This window comes from Pristiophorus japonicus, chromosome 1, assembly GCF_044704955.1.
Source record: "Pristiophorus japonicus isolate sPriJap1 chromosome 1, sPriJap1.hap1, whole genome shotgun sequence".
NCBI classification, from domain to species: domain Eukaryota; kingdom Metazoa; phylum Chordata; class Chondrichthyes; family Pristiophoridae; genus Pristiophorus; species Pristiophorus japonicus.
The window spans coordinates 212,928,680-212,944,474 of record NC_091977.1 but is presented as its reverse complement, the minus strand read 5'-3'; the positions used below and the strand labels follow the sequence as shown (position 1 = coordinate 212,944,474).

Sequence of the window (15,795 nt, the reverse complement as noted above, 5' to 3'; positions counted from 1 at the left end):
CCAGAAAAAAAATCTGTATTGCAGATTGCAGGCCTTTTACAGATCCCACCCAATAAGGGGCGTGTGAGCTTCCTGTCAGATTTACATATCTGTGTTCCACCAGGCAGTGAAGAAGGAAATCTACCCCAGCTTGATTCACTTACGCACGCTTGCTCCCACGCACAACAAGAAGCATATGTGGCACAGCGCTCCCTCTCACTCTAAGCAAAATTTGCTGTCAAAATTCTTGGTTTATTTGCTGCAAATAGTTTTTTAAATTAATAATCTTGGGAGGGGAGGGATAGGCAATAGCTCAGGGATAAATGCAACAATGATTGTATTAACTGGGGTGAGGGAAGCTTGTAGAAAGCAACAGATTAATTTTGTGGAACAACAAACAAATAGCGTAGTTTGAATGGCTAAGACCCTTAAATTCACCCCACTCGTGTGCATCTCCTTGGGGCTGATTAGATAGTATAGATAATGGCCCTAGAGAAGGTTGCAATCCTGACGTACCTTAGCACTTCAACTGCACTAATGGGTTGTATAGAGGTAAGAGGTTACAGATAGAAAGTGAACACATTTTATAATTTCCAACAAGGAAATTTAGTTGGACAAAATACATTTACTACTAATGTCAAATGTTTTGTGTCCTTACTTCATTTTGCTGTCAAAGAAAGGAAATATGCAGCATTTAAGTTTCTTCCATTGTAATTGTTAGATTTAAAAGTCAGGGGTTAGAATATTTAGAAAAAAATGTGAATGAATACAACTGAAACATGCATGAATCTTTTGTGAGGGAGCAGTGTGGGGCTTGAGGAATGAAATTAAAGCCTGTCTGAATGCATTTTTTGGAAAAGATTTGTTTCTTTATCTGAACACCCGACACTGCAAATTCATTGGCAACAGAAATTTTAAAACTGCTTTGTACAAAGCTGCTGTATTACAAGATAGGCCAGGAGCACACTCATTCTCCGAAGCACAGTGATTGCTTGGATACAGTTTAGAAACCATAGCTCAGAACACCAATGCTGAGGCTAATCCTTACACTGCTGAAATAGAGGATTATAGCCGTATGTGCTGAAAAGAAACCTCATCCTGTCAGAACCTTTTCTGCCCAATAAACCGTATTTTTAATGACTGCCTTATCAGTCCAACCCTGAAGCTCTTTCATTCATGTGTGGTAAGTTGTACACATAATGATCGATTGAACACCTTGTATTTCTACAACAATCTCTGCACACCACCACCGCCCCCTCCCCATTTTGCCTTCAACCCATGTTAAAAATAAAACACAAACAAATGGATTTGTGTCAGAAACCTGACATAACCCCATACATTTTAAAGCTTTGATTAATTGGTTTGCAACCCGGACTTCTCGGGTCAAATGGCCGCTGAACATTTAGCCAGCTGTTTCAGTAATCTACAAGGTTAGTCTGCACTCCTTGGAATTTTAACTCACTGCTGATGGGCAGAGGTCCACAACAGACAAACCATTTATGTGTTGCTTTCAGGTCTCAGATCTTCTGTGGACTTGAGTCCATTTACCTGGGCTAAAATGGTTAAAACTGATGTGCAGCAACTATAAACTAGCCAAATAAAGATGATTCAAGACTTGCACTTCACTGGATCAGAAGTGTCAGTTGAGTTAAAATGGTGTTGGAATGTCAGACATTGCCTGGGATTGTACAAATGCTGTGTTGATTATCCAACTGATGTCATTAACCTGTCCTGTCACCTTTTTAAAACAAAACTATCTTGCTTTGAGTATTTTGTTGTTTCTCACCAGGTTTTACCAAATAATTATATCTAACTGTTCTAGTAATGATGAATAGTTTCCCCAAACTTCCTGCTTCCTCTTGCCTTTAATGTGTTTTTACAGTAATGCAAATGCTGGTGAAGACCATTAATCTGTTCTCTTTTCTCCTTCATTTCTTTCTTCCCTCTCCCAATGCCTATGTAGAAGTGGAACAGAAAGGTAATAAAATACCTTAGAAATTACACATTTACAATCACTGTTACGCACTTACCTTATTAACATTTTGTATGCAAATACTTTTGCTCTTGTTTTGTTGTGTAGTTGTTTGTTTAATAATGTTTAGGTGCACCATGCTCCATTCTGCTGCTTGCTAACAGGACATGCATATTTTGTTTCACAACGTACACATTCTCTGCTTCATTAGAAAAGATCAGATCATAGAAGACTCCAATGGTTCCCTGCTTTTCCTCCTGCCCAAAAATAACCATCCCATATCATGCCTCCTTCATTTTGTTTTTATTCTTAGCATCCATTTAGTGAAAGCTGCTATTTATTTTTTTTTGTTATTAAACTATAAGTTTTATTTCACAGCAAATCAATAGATATTTATAATGAACTGACAATTAAAAGCAGTGAAAATCCCAAATCATTATTATTTAAATCAAAATTCAGTTTCTAGATATCAAAAACAATGTATTCAGTGTTCTGGAAATTCTCATCGGTATTTTACGGATTTCAAATCTTTAATGTATTATGTATGTGTATATGTGTGTGTGTTATATATTATATATATATATATATAGTTCTGTAACTTTGAGCTAAGAACATCTCTAAATTTAAATTTGAAGGATTCTCAGGAAAAATTGAGAACATAAATCCATTGATTGTACCAAACTGAGCTAACTGACTTATGGGATTTTAAAGTGTCTATCTTATCTTCTGTTTCCACAGTTTTCTTATGCCCTGGAACACTTAAAGCAGTTTATCAAATGGACCACTTGTTTGAGTCTGATCACCAGTCAGGAGCCTGGTGCAAAGACCCACTTCAAGCTTCAGACAAAGTCTACTATATGCCTTGGACCCCATACAGAACGGATACATTGACTGAATACTCTTCAATGGGGGATTTTATTGCAGGACGACCAACCATCACCTACAAGCTTCCTCATAGAGTGGATGGAACGGGGTTCGTAGTGTATGACGGAGCATTGTTCTTTAATAAAGAACGTACAAGAAATATTGTGAAGTTTGATCTCAGAACTAGGATCAAGAGCGGTGAGGCCATCATAGCCAATGCCAATTACCATGACACGTCACCATACCGGTGGGGAGGGAAGTCGGATATTGACCTTGCAGTGGATGAAAATGGTTTGTGGGTCATCTATGCAACAGAACAGAACAATGGCAAAATAGTAATTAGCCAGTTAAATCCTTATACATTGAGAATTGAAGGTACTTGGAATACTGCTTATGACAAGAGGTCAGCTTCAAATGCTTTTATGATTTGTGGGATTCTGTATGTGGTGAAATCAGTGTATGAAGATGATGACAATGAAGCCACTGGGAATAAGATAGACTATATCTACAACACTGAGCTGAGCATGGATGGAAATGCTGAAGTCTCATTTCCCAACTCCTACCAGTACATTGCAGCCGTGGATTACAACCCCAGAGACCATAAACTGTACGTGTGGAACAATTACCATGTTCTGAAGTATTCACTAGAGTTTGGTCCACTCAACGAAAAAGGTATGTGGTGTTCGTCTGATCATGCTTGATTCTCAATGTTCTCCAGTATGTGGGACAGAAATAACTTTTTTTACACAAAAGCTTCTCAAGTTTCTCTGGCTGGGTACACTGAACACTTAAAATCCACGCTCCCCTCACTGAGTTTGAAAAGTTAATGCAATTAAAATACAGAATTTTAGCATGGTCTGCTGCGCTGTTCGGAGTTAGATCCCTTTCTAAAAACTTTAAACTTTTGAATGTTGACTTCCTGTTCCTTGAGAAATGTGTTAGCTCAGACATTAATTGTTTCATTATTTTATTCGCAAATCTTTAGGAGACCCATTAGCCAGAACTTGCACTTTCTCAGGGTGTGCGAAGTACACTATAACCAATAGATTACTATAAGTTATAGTAACTTATATACACAATTCGAGCAGCCAATTCAAACCAGGTCCAACAAATTGCAAATCCACAAATGACCAGTTAATCTATGCTTGTTTGCTTGCTAATGAAAAATATTGGCTGGGACTCTAGGTGAACTCCGTGCTCTTTTTTGAAAGGTGCCATGGGATGAAAGGTGGCACCTTCAACAATTCAGCACTCCTTCAGTACTATACTGAAGTGTCAGCCAAGATTAGGTGCTCAGGTTCAAGTACTGCTCCAGGAACTATCAGCTGTGGTTCAGTGGTAGCCCCTTGCTGAGTCAAAAGGTTCTAGCTTCAAGTCTCACTCTAGAGACTTGAGCACATAATCTAAGCAGACACAACAGTGCAGTACTGAGGGAATACTGCACTGTTGGAATTGCCGTCTTTTTGACGAAACATTAAACTGAGACTACGTATGCCCTCTCAAGAGGATGTAAAAGATCTGCTGGCACTATTTTGAAGAAGAGCAGAGGAGTTCTCCCAGTGTCCTGGCTAATATTTATCCCTTAACAAACATGACTAACAACAGATTATCTGTTCAATATCACCTTTCTGTTTGTGGGACCTCGCTATGCATATATTAGCTGCTGCATTTCCTACATTACAACTGTGACTACACTACAAAAGTACTTCACTGGCATTTTGGGACATCCTGAGGTCATGAAAGGTGCTATGTAAATAAAAATCCTTTTCCGACGCAGGCAAGAACAAAGCTGCTGGTTGAAGTGGTGCATTACTAATGTTAAACGTTGACTGTAAATTGACTCTAACCAAAGGGAATGGGTTAAAAATGCAAAAGAAATATGCTTATTTTATCACAAAAGTAATTCACGAAAAAACATTTAGTTTCACTCTCTTTATTTTTGAAAACTCCTTGAATCAATTTGCACCTGGAGATAAAATCCAACAAGGGCTTTAATTGCATTCAAATCTTTTTTCACCGTTTCCCTGTGGATGAACATTTTTGTTGTAACCTAGTAGACTGTGAATTATAATAGTAACCCATAAAGTGTAAAAGAATCAATGGCGTTCTTTGAATAGAGTAATTGCATTGCTTTTTCAATCCTCGTGCACCCTGAGACTTCATAGCTCTAAGTGATTGTACTGCACATAGTTTTCAGTTGGTCATAATTGGTATAAATTGTTTGGTGCAGGTGAATTGTAAAACGGTAGACAACTTGTATTTCTTCACACAATACCTTGCCAGAAGTATTTCTCAGGACATTATCTCAGAAGTCAGCTGTAATGAAGTCCATACCAGTAGACATGCAGCTTGCTCATCAGCTTGCTCTATGCCTGTCTTGAGATGAAAGACAAAATGAACACTGTGCGTGACATTAATCAACCTGCTGAATTTGATCTTCTCTTTAGTGATTTTTTAAAAAATATAATTGGGGGGGAAAAGCAGTCACTTTGTGCACCTCGTTTGGATCCCAAATTCACAGTTCCTTCTGTCCATTTAAGTTAAATTGAGAAGGAGTTATCCTTCAAGGAGTTATCCTGCCTTAGCGCTGGTGGTATAAACTGACAGGGCATGGTTCTGCTAGAACTGTTTTCTCTCGGGTAGACGCCACTTTTGGGGAGCATCGCTGCACAATTTTGGCATCCCTCCACTGCTTTTATGTTTAAATGAGCATAATATTCCTGACGTTACACAAGTTGATAAGAGGCCAGCAAAACTCCAATAACACAATAAAAGGAAGAACTGTGAATGCTGGAAATCTGAAATAAAAACAAATGCTGGAAATACTAAGCAGGTCAGGCAGCATCTGTGAAGTGAGAAACAGAGTTAATGTTTCAGGTCGATGATCTTTCATCAGAATTTATGTGGTTAACACTTGATACCCTCAGAGCAATTAGGGATAGCATTATTTTGTCTTGCCAATGTCACCCACATGCTACAAACACATGAAAAGAGAACAGCGCCTGTTTGTATGCTGGATTGCAAATGTTAAGTGCCTCAGGGCTTGGACACTTTACTGGGAAAACATATTGTTTACAGCAAAGTTTCAGCTGCACAGTTCCCTCCCTTGCCCCTCCCGTCTCATTCATCATTTGGGGATTTTAAGGAAACAGAACTTTGATACAGTGACGCCAACACACTCCAGGCATTATGATGATGGATGCGAGAAGCAAAGCTTAGTGGAATTTGCATTGCAAGTAAAAAAGCTCCAACAGAGACTTGAGCACATAATCCAGGGAGTACTGCAATGTCGGAAAGTGCCATCTTTCAGATGAGACGTTAAATGGAGGACCCATCTGCCCCCTCAAGTGGACGTAAAAGATCCTGTCAATATTTTGAAGAAGAGCAAGGCTGTTCTCCCTGGTGTCTTGGCCAATATTTATCCCTCACAACATCACTAAAATAGATTATCTAGTCATTATTTCATTGATGTTTGTGGGACCCGGCTATGTGCAAATTGGCTGCTACATTTCTTACATTAGACGAGTGATTACACGCTAAAATTATTCAATTGGCTGCAAAGCATTTGGGACGTCCTGAGGTTCTGACAGGCGCTATATAAATGCTTGTCTTTTTTAATGCTATGATTGGAGTCCAAATGCCTTTTCTCCCATCCCTACATTTAAAGGGACAATGCTCATAACAGTAACATGCTATTCATTGATACAGATAAGCCTTGGCATCATCAATCGATAACTTTGTCGGCAATAATAAAACTTCAAAACATAAAAGCAACCCCATCTAAAACTTCTCGCCATATTACTAAAAAGATTCAAGTTGCAGCTAATATACTGCAAACTTTCTCCGCGAAGTAATTCTGGAAGTTAATTTTTAGATCAAACTCTCCCAGGAAATGAAGTTGCAAACAAAGTCCTTTTTAATAATCACAGACCAATTCACCTGAATGAAATCTAATGAAAAATAAAGGCGATGTAAAAAAAAATATCCAAACACCCATTGAATTATTGAGTTACTGAATCGTCCTGTTTGTTACCTTGGGCCCAAATTTCCCTAACCCCTTTTTTCGGCACACTCTCCCGAGATGCACAGACTTTGTGTGCTGGAAACGGCGCCGAAAAACGTACTCACGATTCTGGCCACTCTGCTGTGTGTCCCAGGTCCTGGCGCGGCGCTCCTCGTGGAGTGGGGGGCGGAGCTACAGCCCTGCGCCGAAATCCGTGCCAGCAGCTGCATGCATGCGCAGTAGAGCGGTCGCACATGCGCAGTAGCTCTGTCCCATCATTGTGATGATGATGCCTGCAGAACATGTCCAGCCCCTATCCCAGGCCGAATGGCCTGCCGCACAGACCAGCCGCTGAGGGCTGCAAGAAACAGGTTGGTGCGACTGAGTTTTGATCGGGGCGAGAGAGAGGAGCTAGAGGTTGGTCGTCTTTGGCTGCAGTCTAGTGGTTTGGACCGAGGATAACTTGTCGTGTAGCGACGTCGCTTGCCATGCTGGGCTGGCTTTGCGTTCGTTTGGTTGGGTGGCAGTCTTGTCATGTTAAAGAAGGACATATACAGTGACAGCCATGTGCTTAACCTACATCCCATCCTGTGTATCAATAAATAACCAGCAACATGCAGTTTGGTTGTATTGCAAATAATTTATGTGTGAAGCTCTTTGAAGATGTCAGTGTGCAAAGATGCTTAGAATTATAGTGCCGTGTGTTGCGCTGGACCTCGGTGTCCTTCCACATGTGGCCCGCCTGGCTCTCGCACACTTGCCAACCGTTGAGCATGCGCCCAAGTCCTTTCGGAGATCGGACTGACTTGGGCGCATGCTCAACAGTAAATGGAGTCATCTGCGGGGTCTCGCGCGAGGGAGCTGAAGCCCCATGCCTCTGCCAGGTTTCAGGCTACCATTTTTAAAGCCTGACCAAAAACCCGAAAAATGGGCAAATAGGGAAAAAATTCCTGCCTGAAAAAGGTTCAAAGTCGGTTGGGCGACAGCCGCATTCTCCCTCTCCTATCCCAGGCCGAAGGGACTCCCGCACGGCCAGCCGCTGCCAAGTTGAGTTGAAGGTAGGATTTACTTCAGCTCTTTATTTGTTAATTTAATTATTTACTTCAGTTCTTTCGTTTTTATTGAATGGTTATTACTGCTTGTGCTTTGTTTGGTGCTTGAAATGTTGTTACTTGCGCCGATTCCTTAACTGTAAGTAAGGTCTTTCTGTGCGGACCAAAGTGGACATATACGCTGCCCTAAGTTAGTTTAGTACAACTTTTATCTGGCCAAATTGGCATAAATGGTGTAAGTGGTTGGGAACGACCACTTTTGGGGAAAAAAAAATTGACCTAAAAAAAAACCTAACTAACTCATTTATACTGGCGCAAATTAAATGGCCATATTTGCAACTAAAAAGATACACCAGAAAAATCAAGTTACACCAAAAAATACGGTGCAACTCCTGGGGAAATTTGGGCCCATTGACTCCAATGTGATCAACAACTTGAGGCAAGCCTCAACCAATCAATTATGATGAGACACCGAAGGCTGTCATCAGTTTGGGGCTTGGTTGAAAGATGTGCTGCTTGCAGCGTTAACGGTTAGTTTGTGAGGGAAATTGGGCATTGCTGCACACATTGCAGAAAAGAACCATGACGAGTTCAAATCAAGTATGATCGGAAGAATAGGACTAAGTGCTGAAAACATTGTGTGTTAGAAATGGAGAGTTGCCAAACTCAACTGAGAAGGAGTGGGTGAAAGGCTTTGCTTATTGTTTTTATTTAAGCAATCTGAACCCAGTTCCTAATGCACATAAGCTCACAGCACAGAACTGCAGAGGTAGTGGATGCTTTGGTTGTAATCTACCAAAATTCCCTGGATTCTGGGGCAGTCCCAGTGGATTGACAAATGTAACGCCCCTATTTAAAAAAGGAGGCAGACACAAAAGCAGGAAACTATATATCAGTTAGCCTAACATTTGTCATTGAGAAAATGCTGAAGTCCATTTTTAAGGAAGCAGTAGCGGGACATTTGGAAAAGCAAAATTCAATCAAGCAGAGTCAGCATGGTTTTATGAAAGGGAAATCATGTTTGACAAATTTGCTGGAGTTCTTTGTGTAATGTCCTTGCACACTACTATAAATTCACACGAAGCACATTCTGCAGACAAGGTCACCCAAACCTTTATTTACAGGACCAAGAAGTGATGACCCTGCGTGGGACCTCCCTTTATATACCTGGATGACCAGGTGAGGAGTTTCTCCCACAAGTTCACCCCCTGTGGTCAAGGTGTGCATTTCTTAGGTGTATACAGTATGCAGTGTTGTTACATGAAGGTTACAGTTACATGAAGGTTACATACATGACATCACCTCCCCCCCCAACGTCGTATGGGGTCAAAGATTAAGTCTTTCAGGCGGTCGCGCTCTCTCGTGGAGCGCCGCAGTTGGGGCTCTGGTTGTTGACCCTTGGCATGCGTCTCTGTCACCTGTGGTGATTCCGACTTGTCCAGGCTGGCCGCAGGGACTGTGCATGCTGCTGAAAGTTCTTGTTGCTCGTTCACTAGTGGTGGTGTGGGCAGCATCTCATGATCTTCCTCAAGTTCCTCAGTGTCCATGCTGAACCTTTTTTTTTACTTGGTCCAGCTGCTTGTGGCATATCTGTCCATTGTTAAGTCTGACCACGATGACCCTATTCCCCTCTTTGTCTATTACAGTACCCTCAAGCCACTTGGGCCCGAGAGCATGATTAAGAACAAATACAGGGTCATCGATTTCTATTCATCTCCCTTTTGAGTTACGGTCATGGCGCTCATTTTGGGACTGGCGCTTGCCCTCAACAATGTCTGACAAGACTGGATGAATGAGGGACAGCCGAGTTTTATGTGTACGTTTCATGTGAGTAGTTCCGCGGGTGGGACTCCCGTGAGCGAATTCGGTCGGGACCTATAGGCCAGCAGGAGGCGTGATAGGCGGCATTGAATGGAGGGTCCTTGAATCCGGAGCATGCCCTGTTTTATGATTTTGACTGCACATTCCGCCTGGCCATTGGAAGCCGGCTTGAATGGTGCCGTCCTGACATGTTTGATGCCATTACCCGACATGAACTCCCGGAATTCATAGCTAGTGAAACACGGGCCGTTGTCGCTAACCAGGATGTTCGGCAAGCCGTGGGTCGCAAAGACCACACGCAGACTCTCCACAGTGGTGGATGTCGTGCACAAATTCAATATGATGCACTCGATCCATTTCGAGTACACATCAACAACAATGAGGTACATTTTTCCCATGAACGGGCCTGTGTAGTCTACGTGAATACGTGACCATGGCCTGGTGGGCCAGGGCCATGGGCTGAGTGGGGCCTCCCTGGGGGTATTTCCCAGCTGGGCACACGTCATGCGCCTGCGAACACAGTGTTCCAGGTCTGAGTTAATTCTCGGCTACCATACATATGACCAGGCAATGACCTTCATTAGCACGATGCCTGGGTGCTCGCTGTGGAGTTCCCTGATGAATGCTTCCCTTCCGTTCTGGAGCATTACTACGCGGCTGCCCCATAGTAGGCAGTCGGCTTGGATGGAGAGCTCATCCATCCGTCTGTGAAACAGTCTGACCTCCTCGGGGCATGCTCCGTGTGCGGGCGCCCAATCCCCAGTCAGGACTCATTTCTTAATCAAGGACAGGAGGGTATCTCTGTTGGTCCAGATTTTGATCTGGCGGGCTGTGATGGGGGAGTCTGCGCTGTAAAAGGCATCAACGGCCATGACCATCTCAGCGCTTTGCTCCGCTGCCCCCTCAGTGGTGGCCAGTGGAAGCCTGCTGAGCGCATCAGCGCAATTTTCGGTGCCTGGCTGGTGCCATATGGTGTAGTCATACGCAGCAAGCGTGAGAGCCCATCGCTGTATGCGAGCTGATGCATTGGCATTGACAGCTTTGCTGTCTGACAACAGGGATGTTAACGGCTTGTGGTCCATTTCTAACTCGAACCTTCTGCCAAAAAGGTACTGGTGCATCTTTTTCACCCCGTAGACACATGCGAGTGCTTCCTTTTCAACCATCCCATATCCCCGTTCTGCTTGGGAGAGCGACCTGGAGGCATAAGCCACAGGTTGGAGTTGGCCCTCATCATTACTCTGCTGCAACACGCACCCAACCCCATAGGATGATGCATCACATGTCAAAACCAATTTCTTACAAGGGTTGTACAGGGTCAACAGCTTATTAGAACAAAGCAAGTTCTGCGCCCGATTGAAAGCCCGTTCCTGATGGTCCCCCCAAAACCAATCGCAACTCTTACGCAGGAGCACGTGTAGCGGCTCCAACAATGTGTTTAAGTTCGGCAGAAAGTTCCCGAAATAGTTCAATTGTCCCAGAAATGAACGCAACTCCGATGTGTTGACGGGCCTGGGCGCACGACGAATCGCCTCCATTTTGGTTTCAGTAGGCCGGATCCCGTCTGCGGCAACCCTCCTGCCCAAAAACTCGACCTCTGGGGCCAAAAGCACACTTGGACTTCTTTAGTCGCAGGCCTACACGGTCCAGTCGGCGTAGCAGCACCTCCAGGTTGTGGAGGTGTTCCTCGGTGTCTCGATCTGTGATAAGGATGTCGTCCTGAAATACGATTGTTCCAGGTGATGGATTTGAGGGGGTGGGGGTGAGGTGGGGGGTGGGGGTGAGGTGGGTTGGGGGTTGGAGGGGTGGGGGTGAGGTGGGTTGGGGAGGTGGGTTGGGGGGGTTGGGGGGGGTGAGGTGGGTTGGTGGGGGTGGGGGTGAGGTGGGTTTGGGGGGGTGGGGGTGGGGTGGGGGGGAGGTGGGTTGGGGGGGGTGGGGGTGAGGTGGGTTGGGGGGGGTGGGGGTGAGGTGGGTTGGGGGGGTGGGGGTGAGGTGGGTTGGGGGGGTGGGGGTGAGGTGGGTTGGGGGGGTGAGGTGGGTTGTGGGGGGGTGGGGGTGAGGTGGGTTGGGGGGGTGGGTTAGGTGGGTGTGGGGGTGTGGTGGGGTGGGGGTGAGGTGGGTTGGGGGGGGTGGGGGTGAGGTGGGTTGGGGGGGTGGTGGGGGGTGAGGTGGGTTGGGCGGGTGGTGGGGGGGTGAGGTGGGTGAGGTGGGTTTGGGGGTGAGGTCGGTTTGGGGGGGGTGGGAGTGAGGTGGGTTGGGGGGTGGGGGTGAGGTGGGTTAGGGGGGTGGGGGTGAGGTTGAGGTGGGGTGGGGGTGAAGGTGGGTTGGGGGGGCGGGGGTGAGGTGGGTTTGGGGGGGCTGGGGTGGGGGGGTGCGGTGCCAGAAAAAACAACTTACTCCAAAAAAATGGATGCAAGCCACGGCCCAAATTGGGCCCATAGTCTCAGAATAAGGGACCAACCATTTAAAACTGTGATGAGGAGGAATTTCTTCTCTGAGGGTGGGTCATTGAATATATTTAAGGCGGAGATAGATAGATTTTTGAGCGATAAGGGAATCATCATCATAGGCGGTCCCTCGAACGAGGATGACGGGCTTCCAGTTCACAGTGAGTTCACAGATGTTTCAATGAACGACCTGATATTCCAGTCCTGAACTCCAGTTGAGGGGGTGAAAGATGCCTGTGCGTGGATTTTTTAATGTGTGGTGACCGTTGCACATCAGCCACCACACAGGCTTGACAGAGCTAGGCCTTTATCCAGTGGCAAGGGATAACCAGGATGACTGGGGACCTGCTCCGCTGCACGGACCTACTGCGTACACATATCGCAGTGTAGGCTGGCCCGTGCTGCCCCTGGGCCCTGTACCCTCATTTGCCGCACCTCCGCCATGATCTCTCGCCGCTTTTCCACCACAAAACACTTGCCGCACCTTGGGCAGGGAAGTGGAGCTGAGTCAATGATCAGATCAGCCATGATCTTATTAAATGATGGAGCAGGCTCGAGGAGCCAGGTGGCCTACTCCTGCTCCTATTTCTTATGTTCTTAGTTCAACATCCGTCATCATGAATGCCCGCTTTATAGCACTGGCTGCCTGTGATGGCCAGAGAACCATCACAATTGTGCATTCTCAATAAACTGGCATTCTTGCTGTAGGATGCAGCAACTCCCTTCCGGAAAGGGAATTTTTACTTGTGGTCTCCAACCAAAACTTCAGCTGGCAAAACAAACAGCGCTGCCTGTCAGCGTGTTGGTTGGTCCCACCATTTTGGGGTCTGGCTCGTATGGATATTTGCCCAATTTGCAGAGCGAGCTTCAGCTATATACCTGGCCAGGGAATGACAGAAATGGAAAAAGTACACTATCCTCCAGCTCTGAAGTGTCAAATTGATCAGATAGAATAGAAACATAGAAAATAGGTGCAGGAGTAGGCCATTTGGCCCTTCGAGCCTGCACCGCCATTCAATGAGTTCATGGCTGAACATGCAACTTCAGTAACCCATTCCTGATTTCTCACCATACCCCTTGATCCCCCTAGTAGTAAGGACTTCATCTAACTCCTTTTTGAATATATTTAGTGAATTGGCCTCAACAACTTTCTGTGGTAGAGAATTCCACAGGTTCACCACTCTCTGGGTGAAGAAGTTCCTTCTCATCTCAGTTCTAAATGGCTTACCCCTTATCCTTAGACTGTGACCCCTGGTTCTGGACTTCCCCAACATTGGGAACATTCTTCCTGCATCTAACCTGTCTGAACCCATCAGAATTTTAAACGTTTCTATGAGGTCCCCTCTCATTCTTCTGAACTCCAGTGAATACAAGCCCAGTTGATCCAGTCTTTCTTGATAGGTCAGTCCCGCCATCCCGGGAATCAGTCTGGTGAACCTTCGCTGCACTCCCTCAATAGCAAGAATGTCCTTCCTCAAGTTAGGAGACCAAAACTGTACACAATACGCCAGGTGTGGCCTCACCAAGGCCCTGTACAACTGGAGCAACACCTCCCTGCCCCTGTACTCAAATCCCCTTGCTATGAAGGCCAACATGCCATTTGCTTTCTTAACCACCTGCTGTACCTGCATGCCAACCTTCAATGACTGATGTACCATAACACCCGGGTCTCGTTGCACCTCCTCTTTTCCAAATCTGTCACCATTCAGATAATAGTCTGTCTCTCTGTTTTTACCACCAAAGTGGATAACCTCACATTTATCCACATTATACTTCATCTGCCATGCATTTGCCCACTCACCTAACCTATCCAAGTCACTCTGCAGCCTTATAGCATCCTCCTCGCAGCTCACACTGCCACCCAACTTAGTGTCATCCGCAAATGTGGAGATACTACATTTAATCCCCTCATCTAAATCATTAATGTACAGTGTAAACAGCTGTGGCCCCAGCACAGAACCTTGCGGTACCCCACTAGTCACTGCCTGCCATTCTGAAAAGTACCCATTTACTCCTACTCTTTGCTTCCTGTCTGACAACCAGTTCTCAATCCATGTCAGCACACTACCCCCAATCCCATGTGCTTTAGCTTTGCACATTAATCTCTTGTGTGAGACCTTGTCGAAAGCCTTCTGAAAGTCCAAATACACCACATCAACTGGTTCTCCCTTGTCCACTCTACTGGAAACATCCTCAAAGAAATTCAAGAAGATTTGTCAAGCATGATTTCCCTTTCACAAATCCATGCTGACTTGGACCTATCATGTCACCTCTTTCCAAATGCGCTGCTATGACATCCTTAATAATTGATTCCATCATTTTACCCACTACTGAGGTCAGGCTGACCAGTCTATAATTCCCTGTTTTCTCTCTCCCTCCTTTTTTAAAAAGTGGGGTTACATCGGCTACCCTCCACTCGATAGGAACTGATCCAGAGTCAATGGAATGTTGGAAAATGACTGTCAATGCATCTGCTATTTCCAAGGCCACCTCCTTAATTACTCTGGGATGCAGTCCATCAGGCCCTGGGGATTTATCGGCCTTCAATCCCATCAATTTCCCCAACACAATTTCCCGACTAATAAGGATTTTCCTCAGTTCCTCCTCCTTACTAGACCCTCTGACCCCTTTTATATCCGGAAGGTTGTTTGTGTCCTCCTTAGTGAATACCAAACCAAAGTACTTGTTCAATTGGTCTGCCATTTCTTTGTTCCCTGTTTTGACTTCCTCTGATTCTGACTGCAGGGGACCTACGTTTGTCTTTACTAACCTTTTTCTCTTTACATATCTATAGAAACTTTTGCTATCCGTCTTAATATTCCCTGCAAGCTTCTTCTCATACTCCATTTTCCCTGCCCTAATCAAACCCTTTGTCCTCCTCTGCTGAGTTCTAAATTTCTCCCAGTCCCCGGGTTCGCTGCTATTTCTGGCCAATTTGTATGCCACTTCCTTGGCTTTAATACTATCCCTGATTTCCCTTGATAGCCACGGTTGAGCCACCTTCCCTTTTTTATTTTTACGCCAGACAGGAATGTACAATTGTTGCAGTTCATCCATGCGGTCTCTAAATGTCTGCCATTGCCCATCCACAGTCAACCCCTTAAGTATCATTCTTCAATCTATCCTAGCCAATTCGTGCCTCATACCTTCAAAGTTACCCTTCTTTAAGTTCTGGACCATGGTCTCTGAATTAACTGTTTCATTCTCCATCCTAATGCAGAATTCCACCATATTATGGTCACTCTTCCCCAAGGGGCCACGCACAACGAGATTGCTAATTAATCCCCTCTCATTACACAACACCTAGTCTAAGATGGCCTCCCCCCTAGTTGGTTCCTCGACATATTGGTCTGGAAAACCATCCCTTATGCACTCCAGGAAATCCTCCTCCACCGTATTGCTTCCAGTTTGGTTAGCCCAATCTATGTGCCTATTAAAGTCACCCATTGTAACTGCTGCACCTTTATTGCATGCAACCCTAATTTCCTGTTTGATGCCCTCCCCAACATCACTACTACTGTTTGGAGGTCTGTACACAACTCCCACTAATGTTTTTTGCCCTTTGGAGTTCTGCAGCTCTACCCATATAGATTCCACATCATCCAAGCTAATGTCTTTCCTAACTATTGCATTAATCTCCTCTTTAACCAGCAAAGC

At 44.9% G+C, this 15,795-nt stretch overlaps 1 protein-coding gene across 1 annotated transcript in view; it reads left to right on the top strand.

Moving 5' to 3' along the window:
* The window catches only part of LOC139268349 (adhesion G protein-coupled receptor L3-like), a 484,368-nt gene that overhangs the window by 249,226 nt on the left and 219,347 nt on the right, over positions 1-15,795 (top strand). The window contains exon 4 of the mRNA XM_070886428.1: positions 2,690-3,487. Within this exon, the coding sequence (XP_070742529.1) occupies positions 2,690-3,487 (798 nt within the window). The remainder of the gene's footprint in view (positions 1-2,689; positions 3,488-15,795) is intronic.